At 34.7% G+C, this 19,385-nt stretch overlaps 1 protein-coding gene across 1 annotated transcript; it reads left to right on the forward strand.

Annotated features, from left to right (window-relative positions):
* The first annotated feature begins 14,808 nt into the window (after nucleotides 1-14,808).
* Nucleotides 14,809-15,873, forward strand: LOC148948174 (uncharacterized). Its single transcript, XM_089096123.1, has one exon. The coding sequence runs from the start codon at nucleotides 14,809-14,811 to the stop codon at nucleotides 15,871-15,873; it is 1,065 nt and encodes a 354-aa protein (XP_088952249.1).
* The last annotated feature ends 3,512 nt before the right edge of the window (nucleotides 15,874-19,385 follow it).

The raw sequence follows: 19,385 nt of genomic DNA on the forward strand, positions 1-19,385 counted from the left end.
AATGTGTTTGGGAAAATGGTGGGCGTGAGAGGGGCGTTAGTTACTCTCCAATCACTTTAAACTATGAAAAAAGGCACTAGCCCTTTCAATTTCCAGTTGAATGAGCTCTTTTGAAGTTTCTACGCTTTCAATAAAAACCTTCTACGCCCCCAGGGCATAACTTCCAACCCTTGCCCTGGGGGCTGGGGGGAGGGGTTTTTACCCTTAAAGACCTAATTTCCAAAACTTTCAACTATGTTGAATAAAATTACTATCTAAAATATTCACTGGATGTGTTTGGAGAAAAGATTGGCGTGAAAGGAGGGTTAGTTGCCTTTAAATCACTTTTGACTATTAAAAAGGACACTAGTCCTTTTAATTTCCAATCGAATGAGCCCTTTTTTCTAGTTTCTAAGACAAAGATTTCAATAAAAACTTTATATGCTCCCAGGGCATAACTTCTAACCCTTTCCCTGAAGACTTTGGTGGGAGTGTCCTGCTCAAAGGTATAATTCCCTGAACTTTGAACTGCGTAGAACAAAATGGATATCTCAAAATCTTTATGCTATGTGCTTCTGCTAGTCTCTGCTAGTCTAGTTTCTGCTAGTCAGTATGTGATTTATAAAACCCTGTCTTCATCATGGCTTTTTCAGGCGATGTCGGCCGAGTAAAAGCATCTTTTTGTTCATCGAAAAACAAACGTTCCTGAAAAACATGTATTGTTTTGTGAAGCACGGATAATGAACTTAATGGTATAGACTTAACGTTTTTCGTAGCTGTCAAGGTTGTCTACAGTATTTACTTGATGTTTCTTTTCTTTCCTAGATTGGTAAATTAGAAATTAAATTAAAATAGGTTTTCAACTGAAACTAAGGAGTGACATTAAAACTTAAAACAAACATACATTACTTCGTATAAATAAAAAAGATCATGGCAGCGTTGTTTCTACATTAAATTTTAATCATAAATTAACATAGATTAATTTAAAAAAATGAAGTTTTTCCGAGGACAGTAAAGAGCAAAGTTGAAAATTAAAACAGACAAAATTATTACTTCTCAGTCTATCTAATATAAATCAATAAAATTGATAGAGATAAACAAAATAATTACGTTTCCCTATGTTTCTAGTGTTATAGAAAACTAGCGCCTCACTGAAAACATAAAATAATATAGAAATTTTGGTACAATAAAAGCAAACCAATAAAAGACGCTTTTCACAGAATAAAAATTTTATCAATCCCTTTTAAGATCAATCCCTTTTAAGATTAAGCAACAATCAATTTTAGGATTATTGTTATATTTTCGTTTTTTGTTTAATATGGTATCACTTTTGCACAATGGCTCAGTTCAATAACTGGCTCTGGTTTTGCTTCTGAAAAGGACAAGTCATGACTAGTTTGTAGACAAGTTCGAAGTAAAACCATCTTGATAGTATTAGGATTATAGACTAGCTTTAGAATTTGTATCATAGCTTGAAATTCACTTTTCTATAGAGAGAAATATCCAGATTTCCAGACTTCACATTATGACTTATTTGATGCTCATTTCAAGTAATCGTAAAGCATATTTATTACAATTTAAGATTGTATATTACTCACTGTTGGTGAAATAGTTGGTGAGACCAAAATACAACCTTATAAATACATCAAATATTTCTGTATGCTGTTCAGTTACTATTCATTTATTTTAAAAAATATTTAATTTTACACTGATGTTTTTAAGCTGATTTTAATTGTATACTGAAAGTTACTGAGGTCAAAACTGGTGTAATGCTATGGAAAGCTTTACGGATTAGTTTATTGTTGTCAGGCGACATTCTCACTTTTGACTTCAAAACCAATATTCCTGTTTCTTATACTTGACTTTTGTGTTTTCAGTAAACACTCCAGTTTTCTATAATCCTAAACACCTAGGGAAAGATAATTACTTTGTATATCTGTATTTGTTTATTGATAATATTAGATGGGCTGTGGAGTAATATTTTTTGTCTGTTTTAAGCTTCAACTTTGCTCTTCGCTTCCCTCGGATTTTTTAAATCAATTTTATTACAGAACTGAATCTACTCAATACACGTTTACAACCAAAAATAAATTTATATGCCAGATGTACTCAGATGCTAAAGCATTTGAAATGAAACTAACATTATTTATCGAGCATACTGAAGAAAGAAGGCTCGATCATTTTCTAAATTGCATGAAAGCAGTAGTAGAAGATAATATGCATTTTGTTTGGCAAAATACTAAATTGAAACGTGCATTAATACAACTTCAAACTGAGTTTGAAAATCGTTTTTCATTTCAAAAGATCTTACGTAAGGTGGTTATAGTCGTACACCCCTTCGCAGTGGATGTCAGCAATGAACCAAGTGATTTGCAAATCAACGCGATAGATTTGTAAAGTGATAGGCACATTTAAAATGACCGAGTGAAAAAAAAACTAGGTGGATTTCTTTGGAAATTTGTGTTCTTGAATTTAATAGGATTTATAAAGTTTTGCAAAGCAAATAATTACTATGTTTGGTAGTATACATATTTGTGAGCAAACCTTAACAATTCCGAATTATCGAAAAAAACAAACACTTTTCTCGGTTATCGGAAATACATTTAGACGCAATACTTCGTGTCTCTACTACAAAAATGCAAGCTAATATAAAAAAAATTGTAAGTCAAATGCAACAACAAAAGTCTCATTGATTGTATTAACCACCATAGACGTAAAAATATACATTAAGCGATTAATTTTTAAACCTAAAATATTTGTATATAAATATTGTAGATATATTTTAATCATTATGGTATACCTACAATACTACATTACAGTGTAATGACCTGTGACCTTAGTGTGACCCGTGTAATATCCCCACGTAAAATGTTGGCCCTTTTACAAGAAAAGGGTGCCAACCTGTGCTGTAAAAAATCCACAGCATGAGTATTGGACTCAAGTCCTCTGAGAAGTGGATTCATGTGTCCTAGAAATGCCTGCACACTTTATAAATCAATGCTTAGATGTTCTAACAAAGCATATGTGATAGAGCGACAGAGCTTACTTTCAATGAAGCTCACCAAAACAAGGTTTGCCCCATAGAAGAGTTAAATTTTCGAACAAATATTCTGATGTACTTGAGAATTTAAATTTACGGAGTTAGGAAGTAAATTTTAGTGTACATGGTTGAACGTGTTAGTCAAATCAGGAATAGAATTCACCTCAAAAAGGAGACACTGAAAGCCCTGTCACTTTTTTTTCCTGAAAGTGACCGTGTTGGATAGCGCAAAAAAAATTTAACTTTGAACAGTTGGTTTTTATACGCGATTAAGGAAAACAAATTTAAACAAGAAAAGGGTTGAAGTGATCTTGATGAACTTTGGAACTACATTTTCAACGAAAAAGAACGCATTATACGCGTAACTACTGTAGAAGAGAACTTGTCAGTTTTGTTTTTGCTGCCTTAAGAAAAAGTAAGAATGCCAAGGCGAAAGAAATGTTAAGGACCTTTGTTGTTTCATGTTGACGTTGTGATGTCTATTGCACTATTTTACTGCTCTAGAGAGGCAGTGAATACTCTTGTATTTTCATGCAAGCAAATAATTGTTTAATACAAGTCAAGCAACTTATCTGGCACTCGGTAATGTCAATTGACAAGATTCAAGATTCATTGAATAAAAATAGCTGTCGTAGTTACGGCTGACACCACAACTAAATTACGCTACCCTTTACAACAATATATATATTTGTATATATATATATATATATATATATATATATATATATATATATATATATATATATATATATATATATATATATATATATATATATATATATATATATATATATATATATATATATATATATATATATATATATATATATATATATATATATATATATATATATATATATATATATATAAATATATGTATACTAAGTACGATTAATAACACTAGTAAAAAAGGAACGAATGAATTGCTGAAACGTTTTGTCCTGCAGCGTACTGGTTCCAGCTTATTCATGTGACGTGTTTATCTGCTGACTGTGGCGGTCTGTGACCTATGACCTTTATTAAACAAATAATTTTTTAATGCAGGTCAAGCAATTTATCTGGTGCTCTGGAACGTCAATTGGCTCCTGGACTGTATCTTTAAACATGTGCAAGAAGTACTCCGATTGGCAAAATTCTACGAAAGGAATTAAAAATTAAAAAGGAATATAAAAAAAACATAATAGGCGTTCCTTTTGACAGTGTCAGTGAAAACTAGATTTGTTTGTTTTGGTTTTTACTAGGTATTTAACTGCAGTGCCTATAAATTATGCATTAAAAGCTCTACTTGATGGCCTTGAGCCTTTTTTAAAGGACTTGATAATATTTGTCTCAGAAGGTAACAAGAAACAGCAAATTTTTAGTAAATGCAAGAATTTGCTGACCAGGGGGTCCATACGCTTCTTAAAATATTTATTGTAGGCTGGCTTTCAATTGAAAAAGCTATAAAAGGGTGTTGGAGAAGTGGGCCATTCTTCTTCTCTTGCTTATCAACCATGTGCAAGAAGTACTCCAATTGGTAAAATGCTAAAAAATGAAGTAAAAATGCTGACCCTCGTGCCAACCATACTTGTCAGCAGAAAATTATCTTTGGCATATGAGCCCTAAGCTCCCATGAACAATTTTTTGCTCTCAACATGTTTTTATAAGTTTGATGCTTTCGCACTGAGTCATTCTGTATGGATGTTTAAAATAATAGTTTTTTCATTGTATTTGATGTTACCTAGCCACATTAAAAAAGATTTACGGAGCGTCTTTGGGTCAATAGCACAAGGGGTAAAAAATAACCTATAGTTTCTGAGATTTTAAGATTGAAATAGATAAATAATTATTTCTGCAAAACCCTCATCTGGTCATGGCAAAAGCAAAAAAAAACTAAAATTTAAGGACTTTGTAAAAAAAACGTACATAGTAACAACGATTACAACTGCATAGTAAAAACAGCATAACACCACCCGTAATATAGCACGTAATGTCATAATAACACAACAATATTCTAACACAAAATAATAAAAATTACAGAAATAATAACACAAAATAGATGGATAGATAGATAGATGTCTATTTAATGCTCCAAGGCCAAGGCTACAAAAAATAACAAACAAACAAACAAAAAACAGCTTACACACATTCGAAATTAATTTCAGCAATTAACACCCCCCTCCACCCATTACAATTGCCTCTATGTGTTATTCCCATTTTCGTATATTTTGCGATCTTTTTTTTGTTCCATAATCTTTAAATTCCATTATTGAAACCAACCACTCACTTGGCCATACATTACCAGAAAATAATTCATTCCGTAAAACGTGTAATTCGGGACAAGGGGCTATGAAGCGAAGTAGATCCTCGCCATTTTCTCCACACATAGGAATTGAGTAAAAACCATCAATTACTCTTATCCTCGCTAAATATTTCCCCCTATCTCCAAGTACTAGAAAATTACAGCTCCCTGATGTATACTACTTAATTTCTTCACATTTTAAACCTGCTTAAAATAAATATAATATATTCAGACCTCCTTCCACTGCCGGTAAACACCGTGGGCTGCCGAGGCCACGAATTCACACTACCATTTTGAATCTCCTGATCCTCCAGAACACCCTTTTCTAATTTTAATACATTTCCCGCTTTCAGTCCAACACCCTTCCCTTTGTTCCAAATTCCTGATAACCCACAACTATTTAAAAATGATCTCACCTAAGAAGCCCATGAAATTTTCCTTCTATCTTGCAACACCTCCAGATATGCTGCATTTACTAACCCACAATTCATTGAGCCAATCACCTTTTCTCAGTATCTTATCATTCTAACTGGTCTATTTACCTCGAAGGGACAAAAAAGTTAAAACCGAAATGGGAAGGGCCCTAACGGATTGTAAAAATTCTACCAAATAACTTAACCTATGTTCTAAAACATCACTATAATGAAAAGGAAGAAGTAGTACACCATAATAGAATAAAAAAAGAATTTTTTTCAAAACTTTGGAAATCAGTGCCTATACCTTCAGACGAAGAAATAGAGGAAACAATTTCACCAGTATATATCAGAAGACCATATGAATTTTTATGACTTTTTAACGACCGCAACGGTTGGGAGGAGCGAAAGGAGTATTTAGCCCAGACTTGGCTACAATCTCTCCACAACAAACAACAGAAAAAGGGAAATATTCGATGCTCATCGGATACTAGCGGTGAAAGCGACGAAGAAGAGCCTAAAACACAAACTGATGGCTTAAAACGTGATAAACCAAAGGTTAAATCCAAAGAAAAAGAAAAATTGGAAGGAACCAATGTATTATCTGATTTTCATGCATTAGACTTACCTACAGTCTAAACACAAAAATGGCTTTTGGAACAAACGCCATCTACCAGACGCGAGCACACAGAATGTGACACCGATAATTCTTCTACAGAAACAGAGATAACTAAACCGGGGCCATCTTTAAGAAAACCCTCCTTAAGAGAAAAATTATGGAGAAAAGTAAAGAAACCAGAAAGACAGCCACAAGTTTCTTCTTCAGCAGCACAAGTAGCTAAATCACTTATGAAAAAGGCCAAACATCATGAGAAACAAAGATTAAAAGTATTTGAGAGGCAACAAAACCGCGCTCGAATTAAGAGCCTTGTGAACCACACTATAGAGACCACGGAAAAACTTGCAAATAATATAAGGAAGACAAACAAAAATTTGGAATCTGAAATTCAGACCAGGAAACGGAGAAAGGGAGGACTAGCGTGGCCCCCAGCCGATCATTATTTGAATAAAATAGTGATAACGGAAAAAAAATAATAAATAAAAATTAAACGAGTAAAGAGCCTCTAAAGAAATATCTATATTTTAATAATGTCAAAATTGCTTTCATAATGTATCAAATAAATCCGGCCTGATAGTAGAAATCAAAAAGAGTGAAGCCCAAAGTCCCTTATATCCCAATTATTTGACAAATAGATTGTGCCTAGAAAGCCAACAGAAACCTTATCACGGAAACAATTACACAGGGCGTTAATAGGTGACTCGTAACTTTTAATGGGTGTAGTGAAACTAATTAAATCACATATATTTCGAATCAGCATTGGAAGGCGATTCTTTTGGTATGTATATTGAAAAAAATATTTTGGGGGTAATAAAAAATAAAAAAAAAACGAAGGAGAGTAATCTACTGAAATAGGGACATTGGAAGCTAGCAAATTTGGAGTGAACTCAATCACTGCTGGTCTCTCGTTGTTAAGTAAATGCGAAGCATCTACTAACCTTTGACTCTCCGAGGTGACACTTTCAGTCAAATTTGAAAAAAATTGTTTTTGAAGAATTTTAAAATTATTATAATGGGAAAAACAGCAAGAGTTTACATTAAGTCGACTACACATATAAGCTAGCTGTAATCTTATTATAAATAGTAGAAGATATAACAAATGAATACTTACCAAACAAGGACAGAAACACCATTAACAGAAATAATCAGGGCGAGGAAATTGCAGGTGAAAGACACCAATTACAGGACCATTTGCATTTGAAAACAAAAACTGCTTAACGTCTTGTTATTGGGGGGATCCACCAAGCTAACCAAAAATATATCAGAAATAAAGGTCAAATTTTGAAGGAAGTTTGAGCTGAATATTCGGGTAGAGTCCTACATCTTAGAATAAAAAGGATGCAGGCAACTTTACGCGGGCACTAAACCCATAAACTTTTAAAACAGGGCAATAGTCAAAATATCACGAAAGAGCCAAATTGCACTCAAATACTATATAAAACTAAGGCAAAAATTTAACAAAAATAAAATAAGAGATTACACGGAAACCACGATGGGCACTGAAAATCCAAATCGCTAAACAAATTTTGGCACGTACTAGGCACTATTTTTTTGGTGAAATACCATAGATATGGAATATGTGTTTGCGATGAAAGCCACACAATTTTGCGGAAATCAGGATATCGTAAACTTAAATTTGTATGAAGAAATGAGAACTAGCAAATTCGGGGCAAAACTTAATTAAAAGTATTCTAAAAATCAACTGAAGAATGCAGTACTTTTACAACAAAAACGCTTTTGAACGGAAAAGTTTAAATCATTAAAAAAAATACAGGTTGCAAAATTAGACACCCCCCACACACACACACCTCTTAAAAATAAAAAGATAATGAATTTGACCATGGAATGGCAATCAGCATTAAAACTTGTAAAATTTATTGAATAAAACAGGAAACATATAAATATAGGCTTAAAAACGACCTATTTTACTGAAAAAGAGGAAAAAGACTTGACAAAAACTTCATTGGCTTCAAAGGCTTCATTGAAGTAAATTAAAAAAAAAGAAAATGGTTCAAGTTGAAAATAAAGCCAGACGAAATTAAAGGAAAAGAAATTCAACGGAGTCAGTTAAACTCTGTTATACGCGCATATTGAACTGACCGAACGAGACTAGTACAAAAATTGTACTAAATAAGTACAAAATAAGTAGCATTAATACTACGGAGCCACCGTTACAGTGGTTAACTCGGGCCAAGATTAATAGAAATGTTGGAGATATGCTCCAAGTGGACCGAGAAAATTTTGCTCTCTTATGTGGGAGTCGTTTTTTGAAAATTGACTAACATGGCATGGAAAATTATAAGTAGGCACACAATAGCCTTTAAAACCTAAGTTGAAGTTGAAACATAAAATAAGGCCAATAAAAGTTGGGAAGTTAAAGTGAAAATAGTCATTTTCACTAGTATGTCAAAAAAAATTACTGCGTGCCATGAAGGCAAGATATATTTTCTGCAGATGGGTCATTTTGTTTGAGAACAGAATAGCCAAAGAGAAAACTGTGGCCACAAATAAAAAACAAGTGTGGAAATACTATAAATAATTAATTATTGTGTATGCAGGTTCATAATAGTCCTTTTAGCTGTAGCCCATGACAAGAGGACCTGGAAACGTTATAAGGAGCTATCAGAAGGCAGCCCTGATAAGCAAACCTTCAGAGTACAGGCGCGAGTCCATTGATAATGGCATAAGGTGAACAGCAAAAATTTTTAGCTTATCAGATCTAAGCTGTAAATGGAGCCTTATCCCAAAAGGACATTAAAGCTGAAAAAAGAGATATTACAGGCAAAAACTTTATAAAACTGTATCAAATACCTAAAATTCGAAAAGAATTAAAAAGCTCAAAAGTTTGAATAAACAAACAGACATATAGTAAGCTAATGACAGTTAATGACACAAGTTGGTTCGAAGTAGAAACAAAGTTGTAAAACAAAGATAAGAAAATGTATATAATCGTATATGGAAAAGCTATATAATGGTAATTAATGTAATTGAGAAAATATATACAGTTATAAATGTATTTTGAAAATCTTTTATAAATATGGAATTGTTATTGTAAAAAAAAATAAATAATTATAGAAATATAAATAGCAAAGTCATGTTATATGAACGACTGCTAAGCCCTTATATAGAGGCTAATCACAGCTCTCAGTTACAGTGTATAAATCTATGTGTTGGAGTTGATTTTTTTTTATATATATTTTAAATTGCATTGATAAATTGATTAGTTAAGACTTATCAGATAAAAGTCTTGACTGACTTATTTAAAAGTCGTACAAAGAACAAATATTGCAGTGATTAAATAAATTATTAGGGTACATAATTATTATTTGTTTTTTACAATTAAGTTGTGTATCAGCATAACTTCTGTCAATATATATATATATATATATATATATATATATATATATATATATATATATATATATATATATATATATATATATATATATATATATATATATATATATATATATATATATATATATATATATATATATATATATATATATATATATATATATATATATATATATATATATATATATATATATATATATATACGAGTAAAGGCATCTACCACTATACCAGAAGAACCACATTCAAAAGAAGAAATACCAGAAGAAATTCAAAGGGCTAGTGCACTTTTTAATAGTTGAAAGTGATTGGATAGTAACTAATCCCCTTTTCATGCCCACCCTTTCCCCGAACACATCCAATCAAAATTTTGAGATAGCCATTTTGTTCAACGTAGTTTAAAGTTCTAGAAATAAAGTCTTTGAGGATTACAACCCCCTCACAACCATTAGGACAAGGATTGTAGGTTATGCCGGACTAATTAAAATAAATTAACTTTCGTTTAAAAAAAGAATGCAGTGATATAAAAATTTTGAGTGTTACTATTTACTATATATAGATAACAAATAATGCTTTATGTGTATTCTAATGTGATTATTTATTTTAGATACAGCCTTAGCTTTTGTTTTTGGAAATCAAATTTTTCGTAACATCCTTTTAGATCCATTTTTTCAATCATTTTTTGACGCACTAATGGAAAGTAACAAAATTTTGAAGCCACTTCAAATGTATCCTGATATAAACATCTCACACCATCAGGAAACAAACCATAATTAATTAATGGACATTTTGGAAACTTTACGGAAAATCACAAACTTTACTATAAGTTCATCAGAAAGTGAGATAAAATCAGAACTGAGTTTATGTCTGGAAAATGTGATATATTCCCTCAAAGGCATTATATTATTGAAAATGCTTTGTTCTGGAAAAATATATGAAAATTTAAAAACCAAAATTGTTATGTATAATTTAACCAAGGCATTTCTAAACCTGATAATAAGCAATATATCAACCACATCACACAAATAAATTGAACTATTAATGGGAATTAAATTTAAACTCAAATAATTTATAAACATTTTGAATATAACTTTAAATCTAATTTAAGCAGAACCACTAATATGATGCTTCGGGCACTTGGGGTCAAGCTAAAACAGAAGATGCATATGAAAAGGGTAAAAAGAGTATTTCCAGTCCTAGAAACAGAGAAAAAGAGAAACAATGATGAATTTCAAATTGAAATCCTTCGACAAAAAAAAGAATATGGCTTATATTGACCATAAGGAAACCCATTGAGGGTATATGCACATAATGACCCAAAGATGGCAACATAAGAGCTGTAAACAAATTAAGTTGTTTTAAGAGTAAAATATTGAGAGTTGGGACAACTCTTCTTTAAATGGGGGGGGGGTATTGTGGTAAAGCCTTCTAATTAAGTCAATTCGGAATTTAATAAAAAAAACTATTAAGGCACAAATACAAAGTTTAGAAATACCACTTTTTATTAAGATAAGGAACACATCCTGCCAAGTTTCTGCTTTACGTGAAACAGAGAAATCACCACTTCCTAGCTATTGCGTCGGTTGGGTCCAGGAAGATGTGGTTGATAAAAATGTATAAAAGATACATTTTATGGGAAGGGGTAGAGAGTTACTAACTTTATGCCGGACTGACCTCTGGTCCGTTGATTTGAAAATACCTTGGAATCTTGTCGGATCATTGTTTCAACGTAGTTTAAAGTTCTGGAAATTAGGTCTTTGAGGATGACAACCCCCTCACAAACATTAGGATAAGGATTGTAGGTTATTCCCGGGGGGCATATACAGTTTTTTATAGAAATCGTTGTCGTAGAAACTTCAAAAAGGGCTCATTCGATAAGAAATTGAAATGGCTTGTGCCCTTTTTGATAGTTGGAAGTAATTGGAAGGCAACTAACACCCCTTCCACGCCCACCATTTCCACAAAAACATCCAATCAAAATTTGGAAATAGCCATTTTGTTCCACGCAGTTCACGCAAAGTTCTGCGCAAGTTCAGGACATTATACCTTCGAGCAGGACACTCCCCTCACAGTCTTCAGAGCAAGGGTAATAAGTTATGCCCTGGGGGCATATAAGTTTTTATTTAAATCTTTATCGAAGAAACTTGAAAAAGGGCTCATTCGATCTGAAATTCAAAGATTTAGTGCCTTTTTAATAGTCGAAAGCGATTTGAGGCAACTAGCTCCCCTCTCTCACCCACCTTTTCCTCAAACACATCCAATCAAAATTTTTAGATAGCCATTTTGTTCAGTGTTGTGGATTTCTAGATGGAAATTATGTTTTTGAGGAGGACACTCACCCACAGCCCTCGGGGCAAGGGTTGTAATTTACGCCCTGAGGGTCTATAAGGTTTATATAGAAAGTTGTTGTAGAAAATTCAAAAGGGGTTCATTTGATTGGAAATTGAAATTGGGCTTTTTAATGGTCAAAAGTGAGGGGAGAGTAATTATCCCCCCTCTTACGCCCACCATTTCCCCAAACACATTCAATCAAAGTTTAGAGATAGCCATTTTATTCAACGTAGTTGAAAGTTCTGGAAATTATGTACTTAAGGATGACAAACCCCACCAGAGTCCCCAGGGCGAAGGTTGTAAGTTATGCCCTGGGGGTATATAAGGTTTTTAATGATAGAGTTGTCGTAAAAACTTCAAAAGGGGCTCAATCAACTGAAAATTTAAAGGGCTCGTACCCTTTTTAATAGTTGAAAGTGATTGGACAGTAACTAACCCCTCTCTCACGCCCACCATTTCCCCAAACACATCCAATCAAAATTTTCAGATAGCAATTTTGTTCAACGTGGTAGAAAGTTCTCGAAATTAGGTCTTTGAGGATGACACCCCCCCCCCCGCCCGCAGGGTGAGGGGTGTAAGTTATGCCGGGGGGGCATACAAGGTTTTTATTGAAAGCGTTGTTGTAGAAACTTCAAAAGGGCTCATTTGATTGGAAATTGAAAGCGCTAGTGCCTTTTTTAATAGTTGAAAGTCATTGGAGAAAGACTAACGCCCCTCTCACGCCCACCATTTTCCCAGACACATCCAATCAAAATTTTGAGATAGCCATTTTGTTTAAAGTAGTTGAAATTTCTGGAAATTAGGTCTTAGAGGATAACCACCACGTTCACAGCCCTTAGGATAAGAGTTGAAATTTATGCCCTTGGGGCATATAAGGTGTTTATAGGAAGTGTTGTCGTAGAGACTCAAAAAGGGCTCATTCGATGGGAAATTGAAAGGCTTAGTGCCCTTTTTAATGTACGAAAGTGATTAGAAGACTTGACATTTTTATAGTAAAGATCGATGTGAGTATAATGTATTATTTTTTTTGTTGTTGTTGTTGTTTAGACCAGGGCACTTTGTATCGAAGGAGTTGTCGTAAGAACTTCAAAAAGGGCTCATTCGATTGAAAATAGAAAGGCCTGATGTCCTTTTTAATAGTCGAAAGTTATTGGAGAAAAACTAATCCCCCTCCCACGCCGACCCTCCCATTTGACTTTATGTTTAAAATCTAAATGTTGCCATACAATTAAATCAAAATACACTGTGTTAATGCTAATTCCCAATAATGCATCTCAGCAGTATCCCAAGAACAACTGAGGGTTTTATGCTCAAACTTTTGGGGCTGCTTTTGCTCTTAAGATTTAACCAAATCAAAATAGCGCAAGTGTATCCAAGCTATCAAAGAAAGTAAACAGATTTTTTTGTGAATGGTATCAAGTTTTCCATTCCAGGTCAACTAGAAAACCCATGAAGCTAAATTAAACACTTCTATTTGTGTCAAGATTTTTAAGAGGGTGTATGTTGTTAAAAATTGCTGAAAATTTTTCTCCAGCATACAAAGAGCAGGCCAAACTATAAATCTTTAAAAAAACGAAAAGATTTAAAGTATTAATTTCTTTTTCTCTGAAAACACTATATCAATATAAAACGAGCAGGAATTAATTAAAAAAACTTTTTCCATAAAATAAGTTTTTCAAAGAGAAGTATAGAACTCCATTAAACAAAAATGAGCGAAAATAAAATCAAATAATCTACCAAGCATGAAACTACCCCAAATCAGCATTGATAAATAAATGAAACCAAAAACAAACAGATATTACAATATATAACCGAGTCAAACTCAAAACAAGCAGAAATTAACAAAAGCTGGGCTCAAAACCCCTATGCCTTCCCAAGGCCAGATCATAATTTGCACTTTACTGAAAAAAAATACAAATGAATGTGCATTGTCAGTTTAATATACATATACTGATATTTAGTAATCAAAATCTTAATATTATTTAATGTATTAAAGTTATAAAAGTAAAAACATTTATATTTTTTTTTTAGTCCTAAGACCATCTTTAGTGCAGCAATCATCATAAGTTTAAACAAGGCCTACAATATATTTCTTGGCAAATAATTACTTTTTTATATTATTAACTTACAAATAAATTGCCATTTTTAATGCTCTTTCTGAAAATAATAATGGCTTTTCTTGCAAATTCCATTTTAAGCCCTTTTATGACCCTTGAAAACAATAATGTCATTCTATATTTTTTTGGATATAAAAATGGGTTATAACATTTGTTTGAATCTTACTGTTTCATTATAATCCATTTGTAAAAGTTGTATAATTCATAAGCATTGATTTGTCAAGATTAAGTTGATTAAAAAAAAATTAAGACAAACCTGCCATGTTTTCTTCAAAAATCAAAGCTGAAAATGGAACATGGAATAGGTTAGGAAAATGAAACATTCAGGGATGGATCTACACAAGGCCATACCAAGAGGGGGGCTAGGGGGGTTTGAACCCCACCCAAAATGTTTGTCTGACTTGTAAGGATGTAACAAAAATGGATATAAACAAATTTTGTATGTATTTTTTGTTTAAACCCCCCCCCCCCCAAAAAAAAAAATTAGAACCCACCTAGTCGGGAATGGAAATGATCCCATAGGTGAGGGATACCACCTTCTCTGGTCTGGCCAGACAACCACCAGAAGAAATAGAGTCGGACTAGTTCTTGACAAATCCTAGAAGTGTCTACAGTCATTCACTCCTGTCTCGGATAGAATCACTTATGCTCGACTCAGTCATAAGCAAGGAAAAATGACGGTCCTTGTTTGTTATACCCTGAAAAATGAAGCCGAAACAAAAACAATGGACACTTTCTACTCTGCCCTGACGGACGAATTGTCTAAGATATCCCCGCACGATATTGTCATTCTCCTGGGTGACCTTAATGCCACTGTGAGCGACAACCACGACTTATGGCAACAAGCAATTGGACCAGTTACTCCGGATTCCCTAAATGACAATGGTCTAAGGCTTCTACAAATCTGCAGCATACACAACCTTGTGATTACGAATACCATGTTTGCAAGGAAGGACATTCACAAATATACATGGTACAGCAACGATGGCCATACCAAAAAAATGATCGACGACATCATCGTGTCACAGAGATGTGGGTCTTCGATCAGTAACTGCAGGACGTATAGGGCAGCTGAGATAGGCAACACTGACCATCGCCTCGTCGTCGCTAACATGCGACTAAGGCTCAAAGCCCATAGCTCAGAACCAAGACCAGCCAAGATCGATGTCTCTCGCCTCTGCGATCAGAAGATACGGTCGAAATATGCCATTGATATCTCGAACCGCTTCGACGCACTCCTGCCATTTGAAAGTTGTGAAAACCCATGGCTCTCGTTCAAAAAGAATGTCCTGGAATCAGCGAAAGCAAATGTTGGCCGGAAAAAGCGTGCTAATCAAGCGTGGATTCAGTCGGATACGCTTGACATCATAGAGCAGAGACGCAAGGCGAGGTTACTCGGTGACAAGCTGACCTATAGAAGCCTTAATGGGGTCCGCAACAAACTGATACAGCGAGACAAGAAACCGTTTGTGGAAAGGAAGGCACATGAGCTAGAGGGTGCAGCCAAGAAAGGTGACGTTGGCAGTCTCTATAAGCATCTCAGTGATCTAACAGGAGACATAGCCCCCTCGGTTGCATTTGTTGTCTCTGTGGATGGCCATACACTCAGTGACAAAGCTGCCCAGGTCAGTCGATGGAGAGACCGCTTCTCGGGCCTGTTCAACGCCGAAGCTGTAACGCAGACTGACCAGGAACTCATTCAGCCTAGCCACCAGCACCCAGGAACTGCTGACAAGTGACACAGAAACTCCTTTCACGTCATCAGAAATCTAAACAGCAGTAAAACGTTTGAAGAATAACAAAGCGGCAGGCGTATGTGGAATATCTGCTAAGCTCCTGAAGTATGCCGGACCGGCGATGCTACTTTGGCTCCATATGCTGTTTTCTGTGGTTTGGCGCACAAAATGGATCCCGAAAGACTGGCGAGCTGGTACAATCCTGCCCTTATGGAAGAGAAAGGGGAGCAAGAGCATCTGTTCGAACTACAGAGGCATAACGCTACTTTCAGTGCCTGGAAAGCTCTTTGCTATGACCCTGCTGGATAGATGCACGAGTATTCTCAGAAGAAAGAGGAGAGTCCAGCAGGCGGGGTTTATGCCCGGGAGATCCACTATCGAACAAATCTTTACCATGCACCAGTTAATTGAGAAGACGAAGGAATTCAGGAGGAAAGCATATGTAGCCTTTGTGGACTTCAAGGCTGCGTTTGACTCGGTGGATCACAACTATTGTTGTAAGCCCTGCTCTTGTGAAAGTTTGTTCTAAGATGGCGCCTTACGTTTTCCAAACATCCGATTATGTCTTTATAGCACACTTTACAGTCCTATAGTCCCACCCGATTATGTCTTTCCCTAAGTCCTGGCATCATTTAAAAAACGATCAGAAATTAAATAAAAAACCAAATTTTCTCATCTGAAAAAAAGGAGCAACATTAAAGCTTCAACCGAACAAAAATTACAACGTATATGAAAGGGATTGCCTCCTCCTCAACACCTCACTCTTTACGCTAAAGTTTGAATTTTGTCCCAATTCTTTAAAGAAGACTCCTGAAACACAAAGGTCGTTTAAGTAAAACAATAAGAGGCTTCTTTAAAAGTACTAACAAAATTTAGCGTGAAGAGCAAAGTGTTGGGGAGGGGGCGACCCTCTTCAAATACGTGGTAATTTCTGTTCGTCTTAAGTTTTTATGTTGCTCCTTACTTTCAGTTGAAAAACTTCCTGTTTTTTTAATAGTGTTAAAAACCAAGGCTGAAATAAGTATGTAAAAAAGGAAAAAGGCTTGGATAGAAATACTAGGCACCTGTTTTCTTCTTGTCTCTTGTACAAGATTACTTGCTTACTGTATAAGCTCTCGGGAATGTTAAAAGGGGTGATTAGCCTACTCTACAATCAGCTTTGCTTAAATTTGAGAATATAAGCGCTTAGTATTTCTGCCAAGCTTTGTCCATAAGCAAAGCTTAGCAAAGACAAAGATGTTTTAAACTCAGTCCTAATTGAAATTCAGCAAGTGAAATGGATGTGGATGATTTTAATACCCGGGCACATTTTGCTCCCTCCCCCAACTGAAATTTTGAGCCTTTAAAAATCTTATCAAACCTAAGACAGGCCCGCAAAATTCAAGCATCCACAGAAAAGGATAATTTTTTTTAGTATACCTGTCTTTTTGGTTCTATATTGTTTCTTTTTTGGTAAATATTGACTAGTTCATATTATTGACCTATGAGTAAAGTAAACATACCACTCGATGCCTTTTCTTATGTTCTTTCCAAATATACTAATTGCTTTTGACGTAAATTCTCTTCACTCCCAACCCCTAGGTTATGTAATTCCTCATTAGAGGGGGGGAGCTTGTAAAGTTCATTTCTGACGCAAAGAATTGTTAAATTTGGATTCAGGATGCAATTCTGACTATAGAGGTAAGTTGGAACTTTACTCCCACCCCCATCCCAATGTACAAATATATACCCTGAATTGGTATATTTGGGTGGGGTGAAGTGAATTTGCGCTAAAAACTATTATTACATTCGGAAAGAGCATAAGAAAAGGCATTGAGTGGTATTTTCACTTTATTCATAGGTCAAAAATATGAACTGCTCAATATTTGCCCATTTTTCTTTGGCTCGAATATTTTTGGCCCTGGATTCCTTTCGGAAAGTGTCATTCACCTAACTCAACTGCTTTTCAGGGCAGCCAAAAGTGTCTAAAGTCTAAACTAAAATTTTAGGCTACCCCATATTTCTTAATTTACCCTTTTATATCATTTTGATAATATGGGTCCCCAGGAGCATCCCGAGGGGGAGGGAGGGCGAACCGCCCTTCCAACTTTTTTGGCATTCGGTAAAATTTTTGCTGAAGGTGAAAATTTGGCAGAAATTTTGGAAGATCAGCCGAAATTTAGCAAAATTCTTGATTTCTGCAAAAAATTCGGCATAAATCAAATAGCGATTCGGTAAAACTTACAAAGATTGCCCCCCCCCCCAATAAAATGAGCCTCAGGACGGCCCTGTGGGTCCCATCCAAAGCAAATTCTTGGACCCCGGGCTGGTAAGATAAGCAGTTTATTTCAGAAACAATGGCTATAACAAGAAATTATGGATCATTCACGCTTTAAAATGGTGCAAAGGCCTAAAGTCTTTGCAGAATTTTATCAGTTTGAGATTAGGCTTTAGTAGTTTAATTTTGGTTGTTACTTCTGCATAGCCTTTGTTCATGTTTCATACTCACTTTTCCATTTCCATGAAGAACAGTTGTGCCCAAAAGCTTTCAACTTCCTTCTATAAAACTTGATTTTAATTTACCACGTTTTCACATGATATCTATGCTTTGATCTACTTATTGATAAATGGCTGAAAACACGAGAAAGAGGCCTGGGGGACGGCCCAGGCATAGATAACAAAGATCATACCGGTTAACTGTTCTATCTTTTCCGCTTAAATAGTTTAATTTTTTATTCCGCTTAATTCCTTTTCTATCATCATTTCATAAAAGTGTGCAAAGTGCAAATAATGGGCAAAAAGAGTGCAAATCTGGTCCGTGGTGTGAAAGAGTGCAATGAAAAAAAAGAGTGCATTTCACACGAAAAGTGTGCAAGTTGGCAACACTGCTAGGCACACGTAACTGATTTCATGCATTGCCAAAAAGTCAAACAAAAACAAGCCAAAATACGCCGAAGCCTTTGAAAACCAAGACTGCCATTATGGTCAGTTCATAAAGTTCTAAAATTGCCCAAATTTTCGGTGCTAAAGTCAAAAAAAAAATTGCGCGTGTCACGGCGGTGTCCGGTCATTTCAAACGTGTTTCAAACTTAGCACCAATCTTTTGAAACAAACATGGCAAAAAGGTGGTCCTGGTTAAATCAAACTTTGCACAAAACAAACACAGAAAAATGCAGTCCAAACTTTTTGTTAATTCCTTAACCTTTTTCAAGATCCTCACCATTTTGTCGATGACAAAATTAAAATATTGCATTAGGAAAGTGCTAAAAATTGAAGCACGTGCTACAGTGCTACACATGATGAAATAGTGCTAAAATAGTTCTTTCGTGCTAAAGTCAGAAAAATTTTTGCCCCTAATCTAATTCTAATTTTACCTTGGTTGCTTACCCTTCGTTCATCCTGCTCCACTTTCACGGAAGAACAACGACTTAGGTAATCCGCCAAAATTCATCTGTTCTTAGCGGCAGGTTTTATGCGTCATAATGGTTAAACAGCTGTGAACTCTTTTTATTAACTTTTAAAACATAAAATCGCGA

This window comes from Artemia sp. Qi Xiang Cuo, chromosome 10 (assembly GCF_049724085.1).
Source record: "Artemia sp. Qi Xiang Cuo chromosome 10, ASM4972408v1, whole genome shotgun sequence".
Taxonomy (NCBI): domain Eukaryota; kingdom Metazoa; phylum Arthropoda; class Branchiopoda; order Anostraca; family Artemiidae; genus Artemia; species Artemia sp. Qi Xiang Cuo.

Coding starts and splice junctions, on each gene's coding strand:
- LOC148948174 (XM_089096123.1), top strand. CDS start 14,809: ATGACGGTCCTTGTTTGTTATACCCTGAAAAATGAAGCCGAAACAAAA.